The sequence below is a fragment of the Zingiber officinale genome, chromosome 4A (genome assembly GCF_018446385.1).
Source record: "Zingiber officinale cultivar Zhangliang chromosome 4A, Zo_v1.1, whole genome shotgun sequence".
In the NCBI taxonomy this organism is placed as follows: Eukaryota; Viridiplantae; Streptophyta; class Magnoliopsida; order Zingiberales; family Zingiberaceae; genus Zingiber; species Zingiber officinale.
Window position 1 is genome coordinate 1,435,556 of NC_055992.1, and position 15,101 is coordinate 1,450,656.

Sequence of the window (15,101 nt, forward strand, 5' to 3'; positions counted from 1 at the left end):
GGGATTTACATGCCCTGTTACGAAATGGTGTCAAAGATATTTTTTTGACTTATCTTTTCATGCATAGGAAAAATGAGGAAACGTGCACGTGCTTTGATAGGCGTGCACGTATGCTACAGAGCCACCATATAAATAGAGGGTTCATGCATCGGAGGAAGTATACGTTATTCTGCGATCACACTCTTATTGCTACAATTTTTACTATTCTTCTACTATTATGGTGATTGACTTAAACGTCGGAGGGTCAACACCGGAACCCCTTCTCTAGCCCGACACTAACGTCTTTTGTTTCGCAAGGTAGAGTGGAGTTTTCACATGATCAACCACCGAATCACATTCATAGCCAGTTATCTTTATCGTTTTCGGACACGATCACTAATTAATTCATTAAAATCAACTATTAAATTCTAATTAAGATTTGTTTCTTGACCATCGACAATAATCTAAACTCATTAACTATTTTTAAAAAATTGGTAAGATATTTAGATGTACGTCTTACCGTTCAAACGTACAATTAATTGTAGCCACGTAATTTACACACGTGTCAGTAAATACCACCATTCCGAAGGGCATTTTTGTCAACTAACCTCTATATATTGCTGCTCTCCGACTTCTCAGTCCTCCCCCGATTCCTTCTCCTATAATCACTCTCCATGGCCAAGGTCCATCCCAACACGACGGCCGCCGCTTCGACCGACGGGCCACCGAAGACCTCCGTCGTCCCGAAGGAGGACGGCGGCGAAGTGTCGTTGACGGTGTGGCGGAAGTCGTTGCTGTTCGGTTGCAGCGGGTTCACCGTCTTCGACTCGAAGGGCAATTTGGTCTTTCGAGTCGACGTCTATGGCTCCGCCGTCGGTGCGCTCGTCCTCATGGACAGTTGCGGCAACCCATTGCTCACTCTCCGACGAAGGGTATTTACGTACATTTACGAAGTTACTTATTCGATCTAAATTATATGTTTAAAGGATAATTTTTCAGTGATTAATTTGCTTAATTTGTAGAAGATGAGCCTTGGGGGGACGTGGCTGATATTTAACGGCGAGGACGCCGTCGACCCGGTTTACTCCGTCGAGCGGCAGGTGAGCCTCCGCCACGGCGGGGTGCTAGCGCACGTGAAGCCCCGCCGCCTGCAGCAGGGCGGCGGAGGGTACGAGATCAGAGGGTCGTACGCTCGGCGGAGCTGCCGCGTCTACGACGAGCGGCGGCGGGCGGTGGCGGAGGTCCGGCGGAAGGAGCCCGCCGGCGGCGCCGCCTTCGGCGGGGACGTGTTTCGCCTCGTGGTCGAGTCGGATTTCGACGCGTGTCTCGCGATGGCCCTCGTGATCGCGCTCGATCAGATGTTTGGGTGATAATCGACGGCTGAGATCCGGAGAAGCCTTTTTGGTTGTCCATGGTTTTGTGTTCTTTTAGTATCGAATCATGGTTAATAAAAGGCTTGAAAAAAATAATAAAAATTGCGTGTACATATAAATATTTTCACATTTAAAATAATTATGTCTAGGGCGGTAAATAAATCAAGTATTCATGAACAAGTTTAGTGCTCGACTTAGTAAAAATTTATTTATGTTGATTCAATATATATAAGATTAATTAAATAAACAAACTTAAACAACTTGTTAAGATAAACAAACAAGTGTGTTCAGTTTATTAACGTGAATAATATTCACGAACCATATTTATTAATAAAATTCTTTTCAATATGTTAATTAAATAATAAAATAAAATAAATTAATTAAATTTATCAATCTTAATAATCAATCAAACAATTAAAAGTTTAACAATCAAACAAGTTTGAATTGAGAGTTTGATAACATCTAAACGAACCAAGCTCAAACCAAGTTCAAACCAAGCTTGAACCAAGCTTAAGTCAAGCTTGAATTGAGAGCTTGATGCTCCCAGGGCGTAGCGCAGATGGTGGACGCATGACATCTCTGACGTAATGGTCAGGGGTCGATTCTCAAGAACTGACGATTCTTAAGCTGTTTAATTTTGTATGATTTTTCTTATTTTGTGAGTTGGCAGACACCAAAGAAACGACTCCAAGTGTGTGGCTCTTGCAATAGCATGACGCGGATACAGGAAGATTCTCAGTTTACAACTCAAGAACTTTCCAAGATTTGTTTTGGTCGGAAACCAAAAATCTATGGTTAGAATTGATCATCAGGGTGAAAAAGTCAACTCCGTATCTGTTTCTTGGATGCGCCCATTTAGAAAGCTAAAATATCTTTTGACCGATGTGACCATTTTAAAGTCGACTTTACGTTTAGTAGTTGATTTACAGAGTTTCTGCTGCAAGAATGTATGATCATATTAATCTAAATGTAAATGAGCTAAGTTATTCGGAAATGATTCGATTCTCGATTAAAGTAAAAAATACAATCTACCAAGTTAACGAGTCAAGTTCGAGATTGATTTTGAAGTTAAATTCGAGTTTAATAATATTTGATATGTAAATTTATGATCATATTTATTTAGAAGCTCGTAAACATTTAAATATATTTTATCTTTTTTTTTTATTGAATTAGAACGGATTAATAGAAATACTAAGACGAATATAGTCATCTTTAATCACCTTGATGGACGTCCCAAATTAAACACGAAATATGGGCTCAACCAGCCCATAGATGACTTGGTTGGTTCGCTTCGTTTCCAATTTTTGTTACCCGTATCAGGATTTTTTTTTTACTATTATTAATATTATTTGGTTGGAGATCGTATTTAGTTATTTGATAACAATAATTTAATGTTCATTATTTTATCTGAGCAGGCCATTTTTGTTTGTCACAGGCATGCATAACTACGCCAGCAAAATAACAAAATAAACACTCGATTTGTATTGAAAAATCATGTGGATACCGCGCTTATGCAAGCCAGTAGGTGAATTTATTATGCAAACCGGTAGGGCATTTATTTATTTCTCATATCCATAAATTTTTTTAATGAATTCGTTATCGTAAAACAGGTAATTATGTTAATTTCATATATTTCTCACGGCCTCAAAGTTGATCCCGAGTGATTCTGTTTGAATCAAGAAAGATGGTACAGTAAGCAAGTAGTTTTGGTGTTGACTGTGAGAAGACTATGAGCTGAAATTAGAAGGCGCGTCGAGTGATCTTACGTGTCAAAAAAGAGAGTAGAGGAAAAAAACATTAGTAACGAGGCCAAGGAGGAGTTCCCAGCATAGATACTTCGACACTCTAATCAAACAAATGACCGAAAGTGAAAAGAAACATAATGAACAATAGAAATCGAAGTGTCTTAGGTTGCTTAGTATATTTTTTACGTACATGTGCCTGTAGATAGAAACCTCCTTGTATAGTGTTATTTTTATTTTCTACACAAATCTCAATACATTACCAAAAAAGGATTGACCCTTCTAACGTTCTGCCACCTTTTAGAAAATGGACCCACAATCACTGTGATTTGCAGAGTAGAAACTTCCTCATAAAGGATGCACAGGGAATAATCCTTTGTTTCTATGACAACAGTTACATAGAACGCTAAAAGAGAATATTAGGTCATTGGGTTAATGAACCCTCGATATGTTTTGTTGGCAAGCCGACTGCGTCCCCTTTATAGTCCGATCAGATCTCGTTTGTAGATGTGGTCAGATCAGATTAAAGAATGATGTCACTCTCAAGGATTTGACCTCCTCTCGGCCTATTCATTTGACCAAAGAGTCTCGTTCGGTCGAGCAACATGCCTAGCATGTCCGATTGGACCTACGATCTAATCGGCTGACCACTCGCCTTAAACACCTGACTCAGCTCTAAAAGGAACTAATGCAACTCAAGATTTCATCGGTCCTGAGGGACTCAGAATTCGATCGGACCAACAACGTAGATCTGATCAGCCAAATCACTCGGTCAAGATAGATGATCGTACTAGCCTCGAGTGTTGACCCCTACTTGACTTTGACCGCCACATCAATCAACTTTCTTAATTTCGACTCGACTTTAGGGGCCCCACGTTATTCACCGTATTACTAAGATTAGATAAAGAGAGGTAAATTATAGGTTAGTGTATAACTGACTGTTAAATTAAATTAACTAAGGGGAAGAAGATTCTTTTATTTTCCGAGTACACTTGTCGGTAGGAAATTTATTAATTAATTCATGAACATTAGTCACAAATAAATCAATGGTAAATTGGAGAAAAATCCCTAAATACAACTTTAAGTTACATATCGTCCTCATTTAAAAAGAAACTTATTTTTTATCTAAAGTTTGGTTTGCTTCAACTACCTAATGCAAATATAGTTATCTAATTACCACTCATAAAGTCCAAAAATGAGTATAATTATTTTAAAATTCAACACTTTAAAATAGAATCAAGTATATTTTTTTATCAAATTAAGTACGATTTTTTTCTTACTTAATATAATTACTCATAAATTTAGCACAATTTAAAGAGAATCTAGTATATTTTCTATCTAATTGAACATTATTTAAAAAGAATCTAATATATTTTTCATCCAATTGAGGTGGAAAAAGAGTCGTACTCAATTTGATAAAAAATAGACTAGATTTTTTTTAAATGATGCTGAATTTAGAAGGAATTATATTAAGTGGAAAAAAATCGTACTCAATTTGATAGAAAATATATTTGATTTAATTTAAAATATTGAATTTAAGAGGAATTATATTCATTTTTAGACTTTTTTGTGAGCATGATTTTTTCCCGCTTAATATAATTCTTCCTAAATTTAACATCATTTTTAAAAAATCTAGTATATTTTCTATTCAGTTGAGCACTATTTAAAGAAAATCTAGTATATTTTTTATTCAATTGAGGTGGAAAAAGAGTCGTGCTTAATTTGATAGAAAATATACTGAATTTTATTTTAATATGCTAGATTTAAGAGAAATTATACTCATTTTAAGACTTTTTATATCTAAAAAAAATATGAGGGCAATTAGGTAAATTGGAGAAAAATTCCTAAATACAACTTTAACTTTACATGCGGTCTCCATCTCCAACCAACTTTATTTTTACTCCTTACATACAAAGTTTTGTTTGCTTAAATTCCTTCGTGCAAATATCGTTACCTAATTACCACTGATATTTTTAGATACAAAAAGTTTAAAAATGAGTATAATTATTCTTAAATTTAACACTTTAAACTATAACCGAATATATTTGCTATCAAATTGAGCATAATTTTTTTCCCGCTTAATATAATTACTCATAAATTCAGCATCATTTAAAGAGAATATAGTATATTTTATATCCAATTGAACACTATTTAAAAATAATCTACTATATTTTTCATCCAATTGAGGTGAAAAAAAAGAGTCTTGCTCAATTTGATACAAAATATACTAGATTATTTTTAAATGATACTGAATTTAGGATGAATTATATTAAGTAGGAACAAAATCATGCTAAATTTGATAGAAAATATATTCAATTTTAGTTTAAAATGTCGAATTTAAGATGAATTATACTCATTTTTGGACTTTTTGTGAGTATAATTTTTTCTCGCTTAATATAATTCTTCCTAAATTTAGCTCTATTTAAAGATAATCTAATGTATTTTTCATCCAATTAAGTACTATTTAAAGATAATCTAGTATATTTTCATCTAATTAAGATGAAAAAACAATAGTACTTAATTTGATAGAAAATATACTAAATTTTAATTTAATGCGATGAATTTGAAAGAAATTATATTCATTTTTGAACTTGTTATATTAAAAAATATGAAAGATAATTAGATAAATTATGTTTAATTAGAGAGTGAAAACAAAATTCATTAGTAATGGATTGCGTGTAAAATTTAAATTATAATCTGGAAATTTCCCATAAATCAATCTCTATTAATATTATTTATTTAATTTAATAAATTATTCAAATTTATTTATTTGACTGTCCTTAATATTGCTATTTAATTAACACATGAATAAGCTATTAATAAGTTAAACATTAAACTTTTTACTAATTGATCAGTTTTCTATTATGACCCATATTATTTCTTTATCCACACCTCCGCTCCTCTCACTGCTCCTTCCCAAATTCCGTGGGCGATGGAGGAATATAACAGTGTAATTCTACAAAATAGGAGTGTGAATAGACCCTGGGGGAATGCTATCTTTATAAATTCAACACAAAGGTTCTCTTTTTATACTCCGCCGCCGGCTCCCTCCGCGAGGAAGAGTTCATCTCGCACAAGGTTCTTGTTTGTATCTCTCATTGTTCATATATTTTTGATATGGATTTGTCTGTGCATTCTTCAGTGATTTCTTTCTGGTTCTTTTGCTGAATCTCTGTATTTGTTTGGAGTTATTATTCGGTTTCCTCCAGATCCGATCGATTAGGTTGTATCGGGTTTTTCTGCTAATCGATCAGCCTTTTCTACTCTATCTGTGGTTTTTTCTTAATGAGAAGGGGGATTTAATTAAGTATTAGTCTATTTTTCTTCGTTTGGGATTTTTATGGAGAAGAGTGTTTTTTTTATCTTCTACAGATTTTGCAAATCAGAAGCGTTTGACGACATGGGAAGTTCCGATTTCTCTTGGAAATTGGAGGATCACCCCAAGCTTCCTAAAGGAAAGACTGTAGCCGTCGTTGTTTTGGATGGTTGGGGTGAGGCGAATCCGGATCAGTACAATTGTATTCATGTCGCCCAAACTCCGACTATGGACTCGCTTAAGACGGTATGTTTTCCATAGGAAAAGAAAAATCCATGCTTCTCTGTGTAATGGATATTTTACCATTTCTAGATCAGATGAAAAGTGACTTCTTTGCGTAGAACATTGCTCTGATTCAATTACGAATTTTATCGTGGCCTTTCTATATATAGCCTATAAGAAATGCATAAATTATGATAATCTGGTGATTCTCAAATGTTTTTGGTGTAAAATATAAGAAGAAGCTTATAATTGTGGGAACATGGAAAGGAATCATATTTCAGTTGCATATTTTTATTATACCTAGTTTCCTATTTGATATGCAAAAAAATTTGTTTTTTTTTGGGTTTCCTTTGAGGATGGCACTAGTTGAATGCCATTGACAACTAGGTTCCTATCCCTCTTTGTTTCTTTTATAAAGGGTGCTCCAGAGAAATGGAGGCTGGTAAGGGCTCATGGAACTGCTGTGGGGCTTCCATCTGAGGATGACATGGGTAACAGTGAAGTAGGACACAACGCACTTGGAGCTGGAAGAATTTATGCTCAAGGGTATAAGCTAAATCCATATACTTATTTTTATGACTTTTTTGTCCCTTAACAAATTATCCACCGGCTGCACTTTTATTTGATTTTCCTTGTAAAGTGTGATTGAAACTGCTGGATATGGTTATAAGTTTATCCTTTACACTGACAATTGGATACTAGAACACTGCTGGAGTTTCTGGCAGGCTTTGTAAATTTTGATCTGAATTCTCTTTCAAATCCAGTGCTAAGTTGGTGGATTTTGCTCTTGCTTCTGGGAAATTATATGAAGGGGAAGGGTTTAACTATATCAAAGAATGCTTTGATAAAGGTACCTTACATCTAATTGGGTTACTGAGCGATGGGGGTGTACATTCTCGGCTTGATCAATTGCAGGTATGAAAAAGCCATTCTGTTACATGCTGATTGCTGCTACATGTGACCAAGTTCTCCTAGTGACTGTGTAATCCTTGCAGTTGCTTCTGAAAGGATCTAGTGAGAATGGGGCAAAGAGAATACGTGTTCATATCCTCACTGATGGACGTGATGTTTTGGATGGTTCAAGTGTTGGGTTTGTAGAAACATTGGAGAAGGATCTTGCTAATCTACGAGAGAAAGGTATTGATGCGCAAATTGCATCTGGTGGCGGTCGTATGTATGTTACCATGGATCGGTACGAGGTATGTGAATATTTTTATGTTTTGGAAAGTAAGAAATCAGTATGTTGAAGGTTGATTCAGAACAATCTCAATTTTTTTTTTTTCATTTCACATTAAAAATCTGCAACACCTATTTTAAATAAATGGTTAGATATCAAATGCACATTTGACTCTGGTTTCTTTTGGGTTTAACTTTCTTTCACTTTACTTGGGTTTCATTTGAGTTGAATGGAAATCAGGAGTCATCTTTCCTTTACAGATACTTGTGTTTGTTTTCTTCAGCTTATTTTAACAGTTTTTATAGGATGATTCGATCATCTTCCTGATCGCTTTCTATTTACTTGTGTATTTTTGCAGAATGACTGGGGCGTTGTTAAACGTGGTTGGGATGCACAGGTTCTTGGTGAAGCACCTTACAAATTCAGAAACGCCATTGAAGCTGTGAAAACACTAAGGGAGGAAACCAAAGCTAATGATCAATATCTGCCGCCATTTGTTATTGTTGACGAGAGTGGAGAGGCAGTTGGTCCGATAGTTGATGGTGATGCTGTTGTAACAATCAATTTTCGAGCAGATCGTATGGTCATGATTGCTAAATCATTAGAATATGAAGACTTTGAAAAATTTGATCGTGTTCGTGTCCCAAAGATTCGATACGCTGGAATGCTTCAGTATGATGGTGAATTGAAACTCCCAAACCACTACCTAGTTTCTCCTCCAGAGATAGAGAGGACATCTGGTGAATATTTGGTGCACAATGGTATCCGTACTTTTGCTTGCAGGTATTGAGCTATAGCATCTCAAATTTGCATATGCTTAACAGTAGTCAATAAGCTTTAGTAAATCATCAAGAAATCTGATTGTATTTACCAGAAGGATAGGTTACTAGAAAACTTGAGAAATCATTTTCACTAATCATATTGAATGCTTTTTTTTATTATGTTTCTTTATTATCTGTGGAATCTACCTAAGTGTGTTACAGATACCATGATTGTTTATTGTAAGACTGCTTGGTCTTCAAGTTACCTATGAACTACAGTATGCTTGATGACCAAATTCTTTCTTGGTAGTTGACTAGTATAGCAATAATCTCGATCCAAATGTTAGACTACAGAAGTTACTACACAACAACCAAGCCTTATCCCATTAGGTGGGGTTGGCAGACTACAGAAGTTACTAAAATAAAAAATTTTGTTCGGAAGCTATATCCTTAGAATAAAATTACTTTCTAGCACTTTTTAGATGTTAACTATGGTTTGGAACACACTATCTTCATAGACATTGTGCAAGGAAAATGTAATTGTGTACGAGTTGATTCAGCTACTTGAACCTGAAAATTTACCTATTTTAGAACTAACAAGTTGAATCCTAACAACTGCTATTCATATTTCTTATGGCATTAAACAAGGAGGTGGTACTTTATAACTACACATTAGCTCGAATGGTTCAAGAAGAACAAAATGGCACCAAGCTAGATTATGAGACCAAAAAAGTCTAATATTTCTTTCTATTTCCTTTTTTTTGTTCCTGATTCAAATCATTTTTTTAGAAAAGAATTTTTTAATTCTTCAATTTCGAATTTCTACAGTCTTTTTTCATTAATGATTTTTGGCAGCACAATCTAATTCTCTGCTTTATTGTGGTTTGTCTAGATGCTTCAAGTTAACATTATCTTTCCTATTCAAGAAGAAAGAATTCCTCCTTTTGTTATTATAGGTATCAGATGTTATAGTAGTGTTTTTGGAGTTATGTAGACAATATTTTTAGGCAGATGAAGTAAAATGATAAGAAGTTATAGAACAAAAATTGGATAAAAAGTAAATAAGAATCCAGGGGAAAGAAACCTAGCTTATAAGGCACATAGAATAAATAAATTCAAACATTAGCAAAAACAAAGCTTAAACAGCTTTTTTTCACAGCTCTTCCTCTTCCTCCTTCCCATAACACAGGCTACTAACTTGACTATTAACTGCAATTAGATTAGCTCAACTCTCCTGGATGGTTTGCCATTGGTCGTGTTTTATTAATCTCACCTTGTATATGTTAATGTAGCTGGTGCCAGCTTATTAATAACTGGAATTGCCCGGCCCAGAGAATTCGAGGTTCTTAGCCCAATTCCAGTTGTACTATTTGATCTTTTCCAACTATGCTTAAGTAATTATTTACACTATCTGTTTTGCATCTATTACTAGTGTATTTAGGAAACCTGTTTGTATCTGTTCAACAGTGAGACTATCAAATTTGGTCATGTCACATTCTTCTGGAATGGGAATCGATCAGGCTACTTCGATCCATCCAAGGAAGAATATGTTGAAATTCCTAGTGACTCTGGAATAACATTCAATGTTCAACCCAAAATGAAGGCATTGGAAATTGCTGAGAAAGCGAGGGATGCTATTCTCAGTCACAAGTTTGACCAGGTAAAGCAATATGTTCTTAGGAGAAAAACAAGGAGTCTCTGTTTACTCTCTTGAACAGTTTCTATGTTCTTGCAGGTTCGTGTTAACTTGCCAAATGGAGACATGGTTGGTCACACCGGGGACATAGAGGCAACTATTGTAGCTTGCAAGGCTGCTGATGAAGCTGTTAAGGTAATTTGATTGATGTTCTTCTATGTCTCTATTATTGCATTTGATATTAGACCAACTTTCATTGTTGGTATTCCTCTACACAATGTTTGCCTGCTTTTAAGTTCCAATGTTCCATGGTCTCTTTATTCAGTCTGTTAGTTAATAAAAAAAATTCCTTTTGTCTTAAGATTACTCAATTCTTTGAAGGATGGATTTGTCCAAGTTGTGCATTAAAATTGTACTCTATATTCTTTGTAGCTTCTGAGATTTATTTTATTATCGCTCTTTGTTTTTAGTTTCAGTAACACCTATATAATTGTCTGTTTGAATAACTTATTTGCTTAATCAATTTTGTGGTATGGCTAACTTTAGATGCTGAGGCAAATATACAGGATAGTCTTAAGTTAGAAGGTAAAATACCATGTTGTTGCTTTGTTGTTGCAGTCAGTGATTGACATAATTGATTGTGGCTTGAAATGAGATAGTATGCCTCTTTCTTCAAATCATTTTTGAAAATCTGTTTGAATAACATATTTTCTTTACAACTTTTTTTGTATTGTATATCTAACTTTAGATGCTGCAGCAAATACACTGGTAGTTTCATATTAGAGAGTAAAATTTTGTGTTGGTGCTTGCCTTTGTGGTTCTTCCTTCTGTGATTGGAATGACTGATTAGGCATCAAATGACATCGTGCATCTCTTTGCAGATCATTTTAGATGCCATAGAAGAAGTTGGTGGCATTTACGTTATCACTGCAGATCATGGGAATGCTGAAGACATGGTAAAGAGAAACAAAACCGGCCAGCCATTACTTGACAAATCTGGGAATATTCAGATTCTCACTTCTCATACTCTTCAACCTGTAAGTACTCTTGAAATTATGTTAATTGTTTATCAGAGTTTAATATCTTACTATAGCTTTGTACTACACTAACGAGTCAGTAAACCTCTTTTTGTTAAATTAACTTGGAAACTAGTAAGTGTTGTCCCAGATTATATGCCAATCAATATTGTTATGTCAGAGTATTGAATCCTTTGAAATATGATTTAAAAAAATATTTTAGGGGAAATTTTATATCACAACAAATCATATCAATATATTATTACATGGTTTGCAATCTCGGCCAATTCCAATATGGATTGGCTGTGTTGGATTGTTAATGTCAATGATTCATTTGACATTTCCATAGAAATAGGCACTAAAATGAGGTTGGATGCTTGATGTAATAGGATGAAAATAGTAGTGTACTTCAATAGAAAGGGGATGGAATTAACTAAAAATTGGTGATAGTGTCGCAGAAAAGGTTGTTTTTTCTGATGAACTTTGCACTGCTCCAAGTGAATGCACAAATGTTGGGCTCCTCCGTTACTGCAATCATTGCTGATTTGCATGTGCCTGCACACACACATATACAGAGAGAGAGTGAGAGAGGGGAAGGGGGATGAGAGAAAGGAAGAGTTACTACTGAGTTAGTACCATTGCTACTACATATTAGCATATAATAAGATTCTAAAGGACAAGATAACATTTAATGTTTTAACATTAAACAAGTTAACATAACTCTTTAAAGAAGTGAATGCAATTTTTTTATTAATGTACAAACAAAGTTAACAAGCAAATAAATATTCATTGAATAGATCAATTTAAATTTTAAAGTATTGGGAAATCTTATTGAACATGTTATAGTAGCGTTATAAAATCAGCTCCTACATAACAATGTGTACACGTAAAGACAAGGTGAATACATCCCTTATTGATACGTGAAAATTTTACAGGTTCCCATTGCCATCGGCGGCCGTGGACTTGCACCTGGCGTAAGATTCCGCAAGGATGTGCCTGGTGGTGGCCTTGCAAATGTTGCTGCCACCGTCATGAATTTGCATGGTTTCATAGCACCAAGCGACTACGAGACAACCCTCATTGAAGTAGCTGACAACTAAACGCTTCTTTACAAGCGAGAATTTTCAACAATTTTCTATTGGTTACTCAAGTTGCTCATCTTCACGAGCCAACATCACAATTTTTGTTGTTAAACGCCCTACTTATTTTGAGCTAGAGCATATTTGAAATAAAATGAAATTGAATGGGACCATGAATGACGTGTTTGATGGCACGCTAATTTGATAATGGTGTTTGGATGGTTTATATGTATTTTTACTACTTTGTATTAAATTATCATTGGCGTATGAAATGGAAGTTTCAGTACTTTAGTTGCAATGTTTTCAATATTTTGTCCCTAAATCCATCATGATTTTGTAATCTTGTGATTCATCATGAGTTTTTATCTTTAACAAAGGTCACAATGTATGTTTTTTAATCTTGAAACCAATCTAGCATGAAAAAAAAATGTATGATTGAATCTATGGTTAATTCTTTTCAAGTATCAATAATAAATTGGATTGTTATTTTATTGATAATGGAAACATTAGAGGATTCTGTTGTGAATCTATTATTTGAGGAATCAAGATAGGAACATGAGAGGATTCCACAAGCCACCCAAATTTCACATTATTTGTTGTATTACCTTGCAACACACTATCGTAGCTGCTTCATGATGAGTGGGACTCCGAACTCGGGCTCTATAGTTAGTCGAAACGCAGGCGAATGCCGGTAACTTGGTGACAAAGAAAAGGTGAACCGAGAAAGAAGTGAGGAGAGCAATACTTTGAGCTCTACCATGGCAAAGGTCTGCCCTAAACATGTTCTCATTCCTATACCAAATGGTAGGTAGGTGTGAGGCAATCTGCAAGCACTAGCAATGCCGCGGGAGAATCTATTGGGGTTGAACTCATCCGCATCAGCTCCCCAATTGTCGTGATCGTGATGCAGCATCGATATTGTGGTCGAGGTAGTGATGCCTTTTGGCAGCTGAATGTCTCCAAGTTTAACACTCTGAAGTGTCTCCCTCACCACAGATGCAGATGGAGGAAATAGTCGAAGTGTCTCTTGGATCACCATTGTAAGCTGCAAAAGGAATTACAGTAAGAACAATTCAGTAAGCTGTAAATCCATGTTGCAGATGATCATTGAATAAATTTGATGGCGTTTCACATACCACTTTCAACTTGCGAATCATGTCGAAATCGATCTTTCTTCCTTGAAAAACCTCCAACACCTCGTCGCGGACAGAGTCTTGCCACTGAGGATGCGAAGCGAGCAACATCAAGCACCATGTAGCAGTCACTGATACGGTCTCATGACCAGCAAAGTACAAGTTCTTGCAATTGTCAACAATGAAGGTTTCTGCAGAACCAAGATCGGAATTCATGACAGCGGAACCACCCTCAATGATAGACTGTAATAGATCTTTTGCAGGCGATTCGGAGGAATGCTCCATGCGTTCCTTAACTATATTTGAGATCAGTGCCCTTATCTCTCGATTCAACTTCCATTCTTCGCGATTTCTTTTCAGTGGCAGGTACCTGTTGACAATGCTTTGAGTTAGATGACAAAAAGCTTAGCAATTTAGCAACATTGGGAGGAAGAACAAACAGAATTGAAGCTAAATGGGCATATGAACACCTTAATCCTGGGATTCCAATCAGCATGCTTGACTTGGACATTACCATCTGAAGCTTGCGAAGACGAGAAAATATTTCCTTGCCATCGGCAAAACTGCTTCCGAAACAAGCTCTCGAGACCACATCAGCTGAAAACCTTCTCAGTTCCTCATCAACTACTATTTCAGTGGCATCTCCTGAGTGTTCAAGAAGTGTTCCCCATGAATTCGACAACAGAATAGCTGCTTCTACCATTAAGCCAACCATGCCCTGCATGTATACCCACACATATAGAATTCATATGCACAAACCAAATAAAACTCTAGAACAAGATGCCAAATTCAAGTAAAATTATCTTCTGCTGCATAATATCAAACATGTGATATGTTCAAGAATAGCTGCAAAAATTAGAGAACCACAATGAACAAAATTTTACCTTGACCTTGTCCATGAACAACTCTGGCGCAATAACCTTCCTCTGATGAGACCAGAGAGCTCCATTGGACGTCAAGATGCCTTTACCAAGAAGAGCTCCACGGTCCTTCTGTAAGTAGGAAGGCTTCCCCAAATCCATGGACTTGCAGAGGCCTATCTCCTTAACAAGATCAGGATGGGTCACATGCAATATCTGGATGCTCCCCGTTGAGAACATAAAGATGGGACCTGGTTTTCTCAAAGTGAGTACACTATTAGTAAGAATTAGAACCCTAACAAGGAATCCAAATCATACCATATTTCTTTTTCCAGTAGGAAAGGTAAGGAAAGAGGGAGGAGGAGTAGTCAGCAGTAAGCTTACTGACACTGCCCTCTGCTTGAGCTTGCTTCAGCTTGTGTTCATGGAGGATGCTCCTCATCTCCGGTATGTTTCCATGGAGGAAGGAAGGAGGAGGGCCATGGATTCCCTGGCTCCTCAGCTTGTCCCTCAACCTTTGTGGCCGGATCCAGAGGATGAAGTAGGAGTACCACAAGGCCAAACCAGTGATTCCAGTAACAAAGACAGTGAGCAGTGCTTCGACCATGTCCTCTCTGTTTTCCTGGGCTGCTGCTGTATCCTATCCTCTCCTATGCATTTTATTATATTCGGCAAAATTGATCAGAACAGCCTTTTTTATATATGGTATTCTTTTCTATTTACGGGTGAAATCTGTAAAAGAATCTGACTGGGGATCTACGAATTTTGATGCGGTGGGTTGGGTTCTATTGGATTTTTTGTGGTCAG

At 36.0% G+C, this 15,101-nt stretch overlaps 3 protein-coding genes across 5 annotated transcripts; 2 read left to right on the forward strand and 1 right to left on the reverse strand.

Annotated features, from left to right (window-relative positions):
• Positions 1-628: 628 nt before the first annotated feature.
• Positions 629-1,532, forward strand: LOC121969210 (protein LURP-one-related 8-like). The gene is made up of 2 exons (XM_042519172.1): positions 629-911; positions 1,002-1,532. The coding sequence occupies exons 1-2, from the start codon at positions 654-656 to the stop codon at positions 1,347-1,349; spliced, it is 606 nt and encodes a 201-aa protein (XP_042375106.1). The 5' UTR covers positions 629-653; the 3' UTR covers positions 1,350-1,532.
• Positions 1,533-6,053: 4,521 nt separating this feature from the next.
• On the forward strand, positions 6,054-12,608 carry LOC121969204 (2,3-bisphosphoglycerate-independent phosphoglycerate mutase). The gene is made up of 10 exons (XM_042519161.1): positions 6,054-6,172; positions 6,467-6,656; positions 7,051-7,178; positions 7,397-7,547; positions 7,628-7,831; positions 8,168-8,592; positions 10,038-10,230; positions 10,306-10,401; positions 11,088-11,243; positions 12,158-12,608. Exons 2-10 carry the CDS (start codon positions 6,495-6,497, stop codon positions 12,320-12,322), a joined length of 1,680 nt encoding a protein of 559 aa, XP_042375095.1. The 5' UTR covers positions 6,054-6,172; positions 6,467-6,494; the 3' UTR covers positions 12,323-12,608.
• On the reverse strand, positions 11,428-14,971 carry LOC121969205 (cytochrome P450 714C2-like). Of its 3 annotated transcripts, XM_042519163.1 has the most exons (6): positions 14,613-14,970; positions 14,319-14,545; positions 13,905-14,152; positions 13,438-13,804; positions 12,907-13,346; positions 11,428-11,777 (listed from the first exon to the last, which is right to left on the reverse strand). In XM_042519163.1, the coding sequence occupies exons 1-5, from the start codon at positions 14,899-14,901 to the stop codon at positions 12,918-12,920; spliced, it is 1,560 nt and encodes a 519-aa protein (XP_042375097.1). In that variant the 5' UTR covers positions 14,902-14,970; the 3' UTR covers positions 11,428-11,777; positions 12,907-12,917. The 3 variants fall into 3 exon arrangements, with proteins under 3 accessions (XP_042375097.1, XP_042375098.1, XP_042375096.1); XM_042519164.1 differs by lacking the exon at positions 11,428-11,777 and having other exon boundaries at positions 12,808-13,346; positions 14,679-14,971; XM_042519162.1 differs by lacking the exon at positions 11,428-11,777 and having other exon boundaries at positions 12,808-13,346.
• Between the last annotated feature and the right edge of the window lie 130 nt (positions 14,972-15,101).

Bases quoted from the DNA above. Each gene is read 5' to 3' on its own strand.
- LOC121969210 (XM_042519172.1), top strand. From the start codon at position 654: ATGGCCAAGGTCCATCCCAACACGACGGCCGCCGCTTCGACCGACGGG. The intron at 912-1,001 runs GTATTTACGTAC...CTTAATTTGTAG, and splicing joins TGCTCACTCTCCGACGAAGG to AAGATGAGCCTTGGGGGGAC.
- LOC121969205 (XM_042519163.1), bottom strand. From the start codon at position 14,901: ATGGTCGAAGCACTGCTCACTGTCTTTGTTACTGGAATCACTGGTTTG. The intron at 13,805-13,904 runs GTGTTCATATGC...CATTGTCAACAG, and splicing joins ATTGGAATCCCAGGATTAAG to GTACCTGCCACTGAAAAGAA. The intron at 13,347-13,437 runs GTATGTGAAACG...TTCCTTTTGCAG, and splicing joins TGATTCGCAAGTTGAAAGTG to CTTACAATGGTGATCCAAGA.
- LOC121969204 (XM_042519161.1), top strand. From the start codon at position 6,495: ATGGGAAGTTCCGATTTCTCTTGGAAATTGGAGGATCACCCCAAGCTT. The intron at 7,832-8,167 runs GTATGTGAATAT...GTATTTTTGCAG, and splicing joins TTACCATGGATCGGTACGAG to AATGACTGGGGCGTTGTTAA. The intron at 10,231-10,305 runs GTAAAGCAATAT...ATGTTCTTGCAG, and splicing joins TCAGTCACAAGTTTGACCAG to GTTCGTGTTAACTTGCCAAA.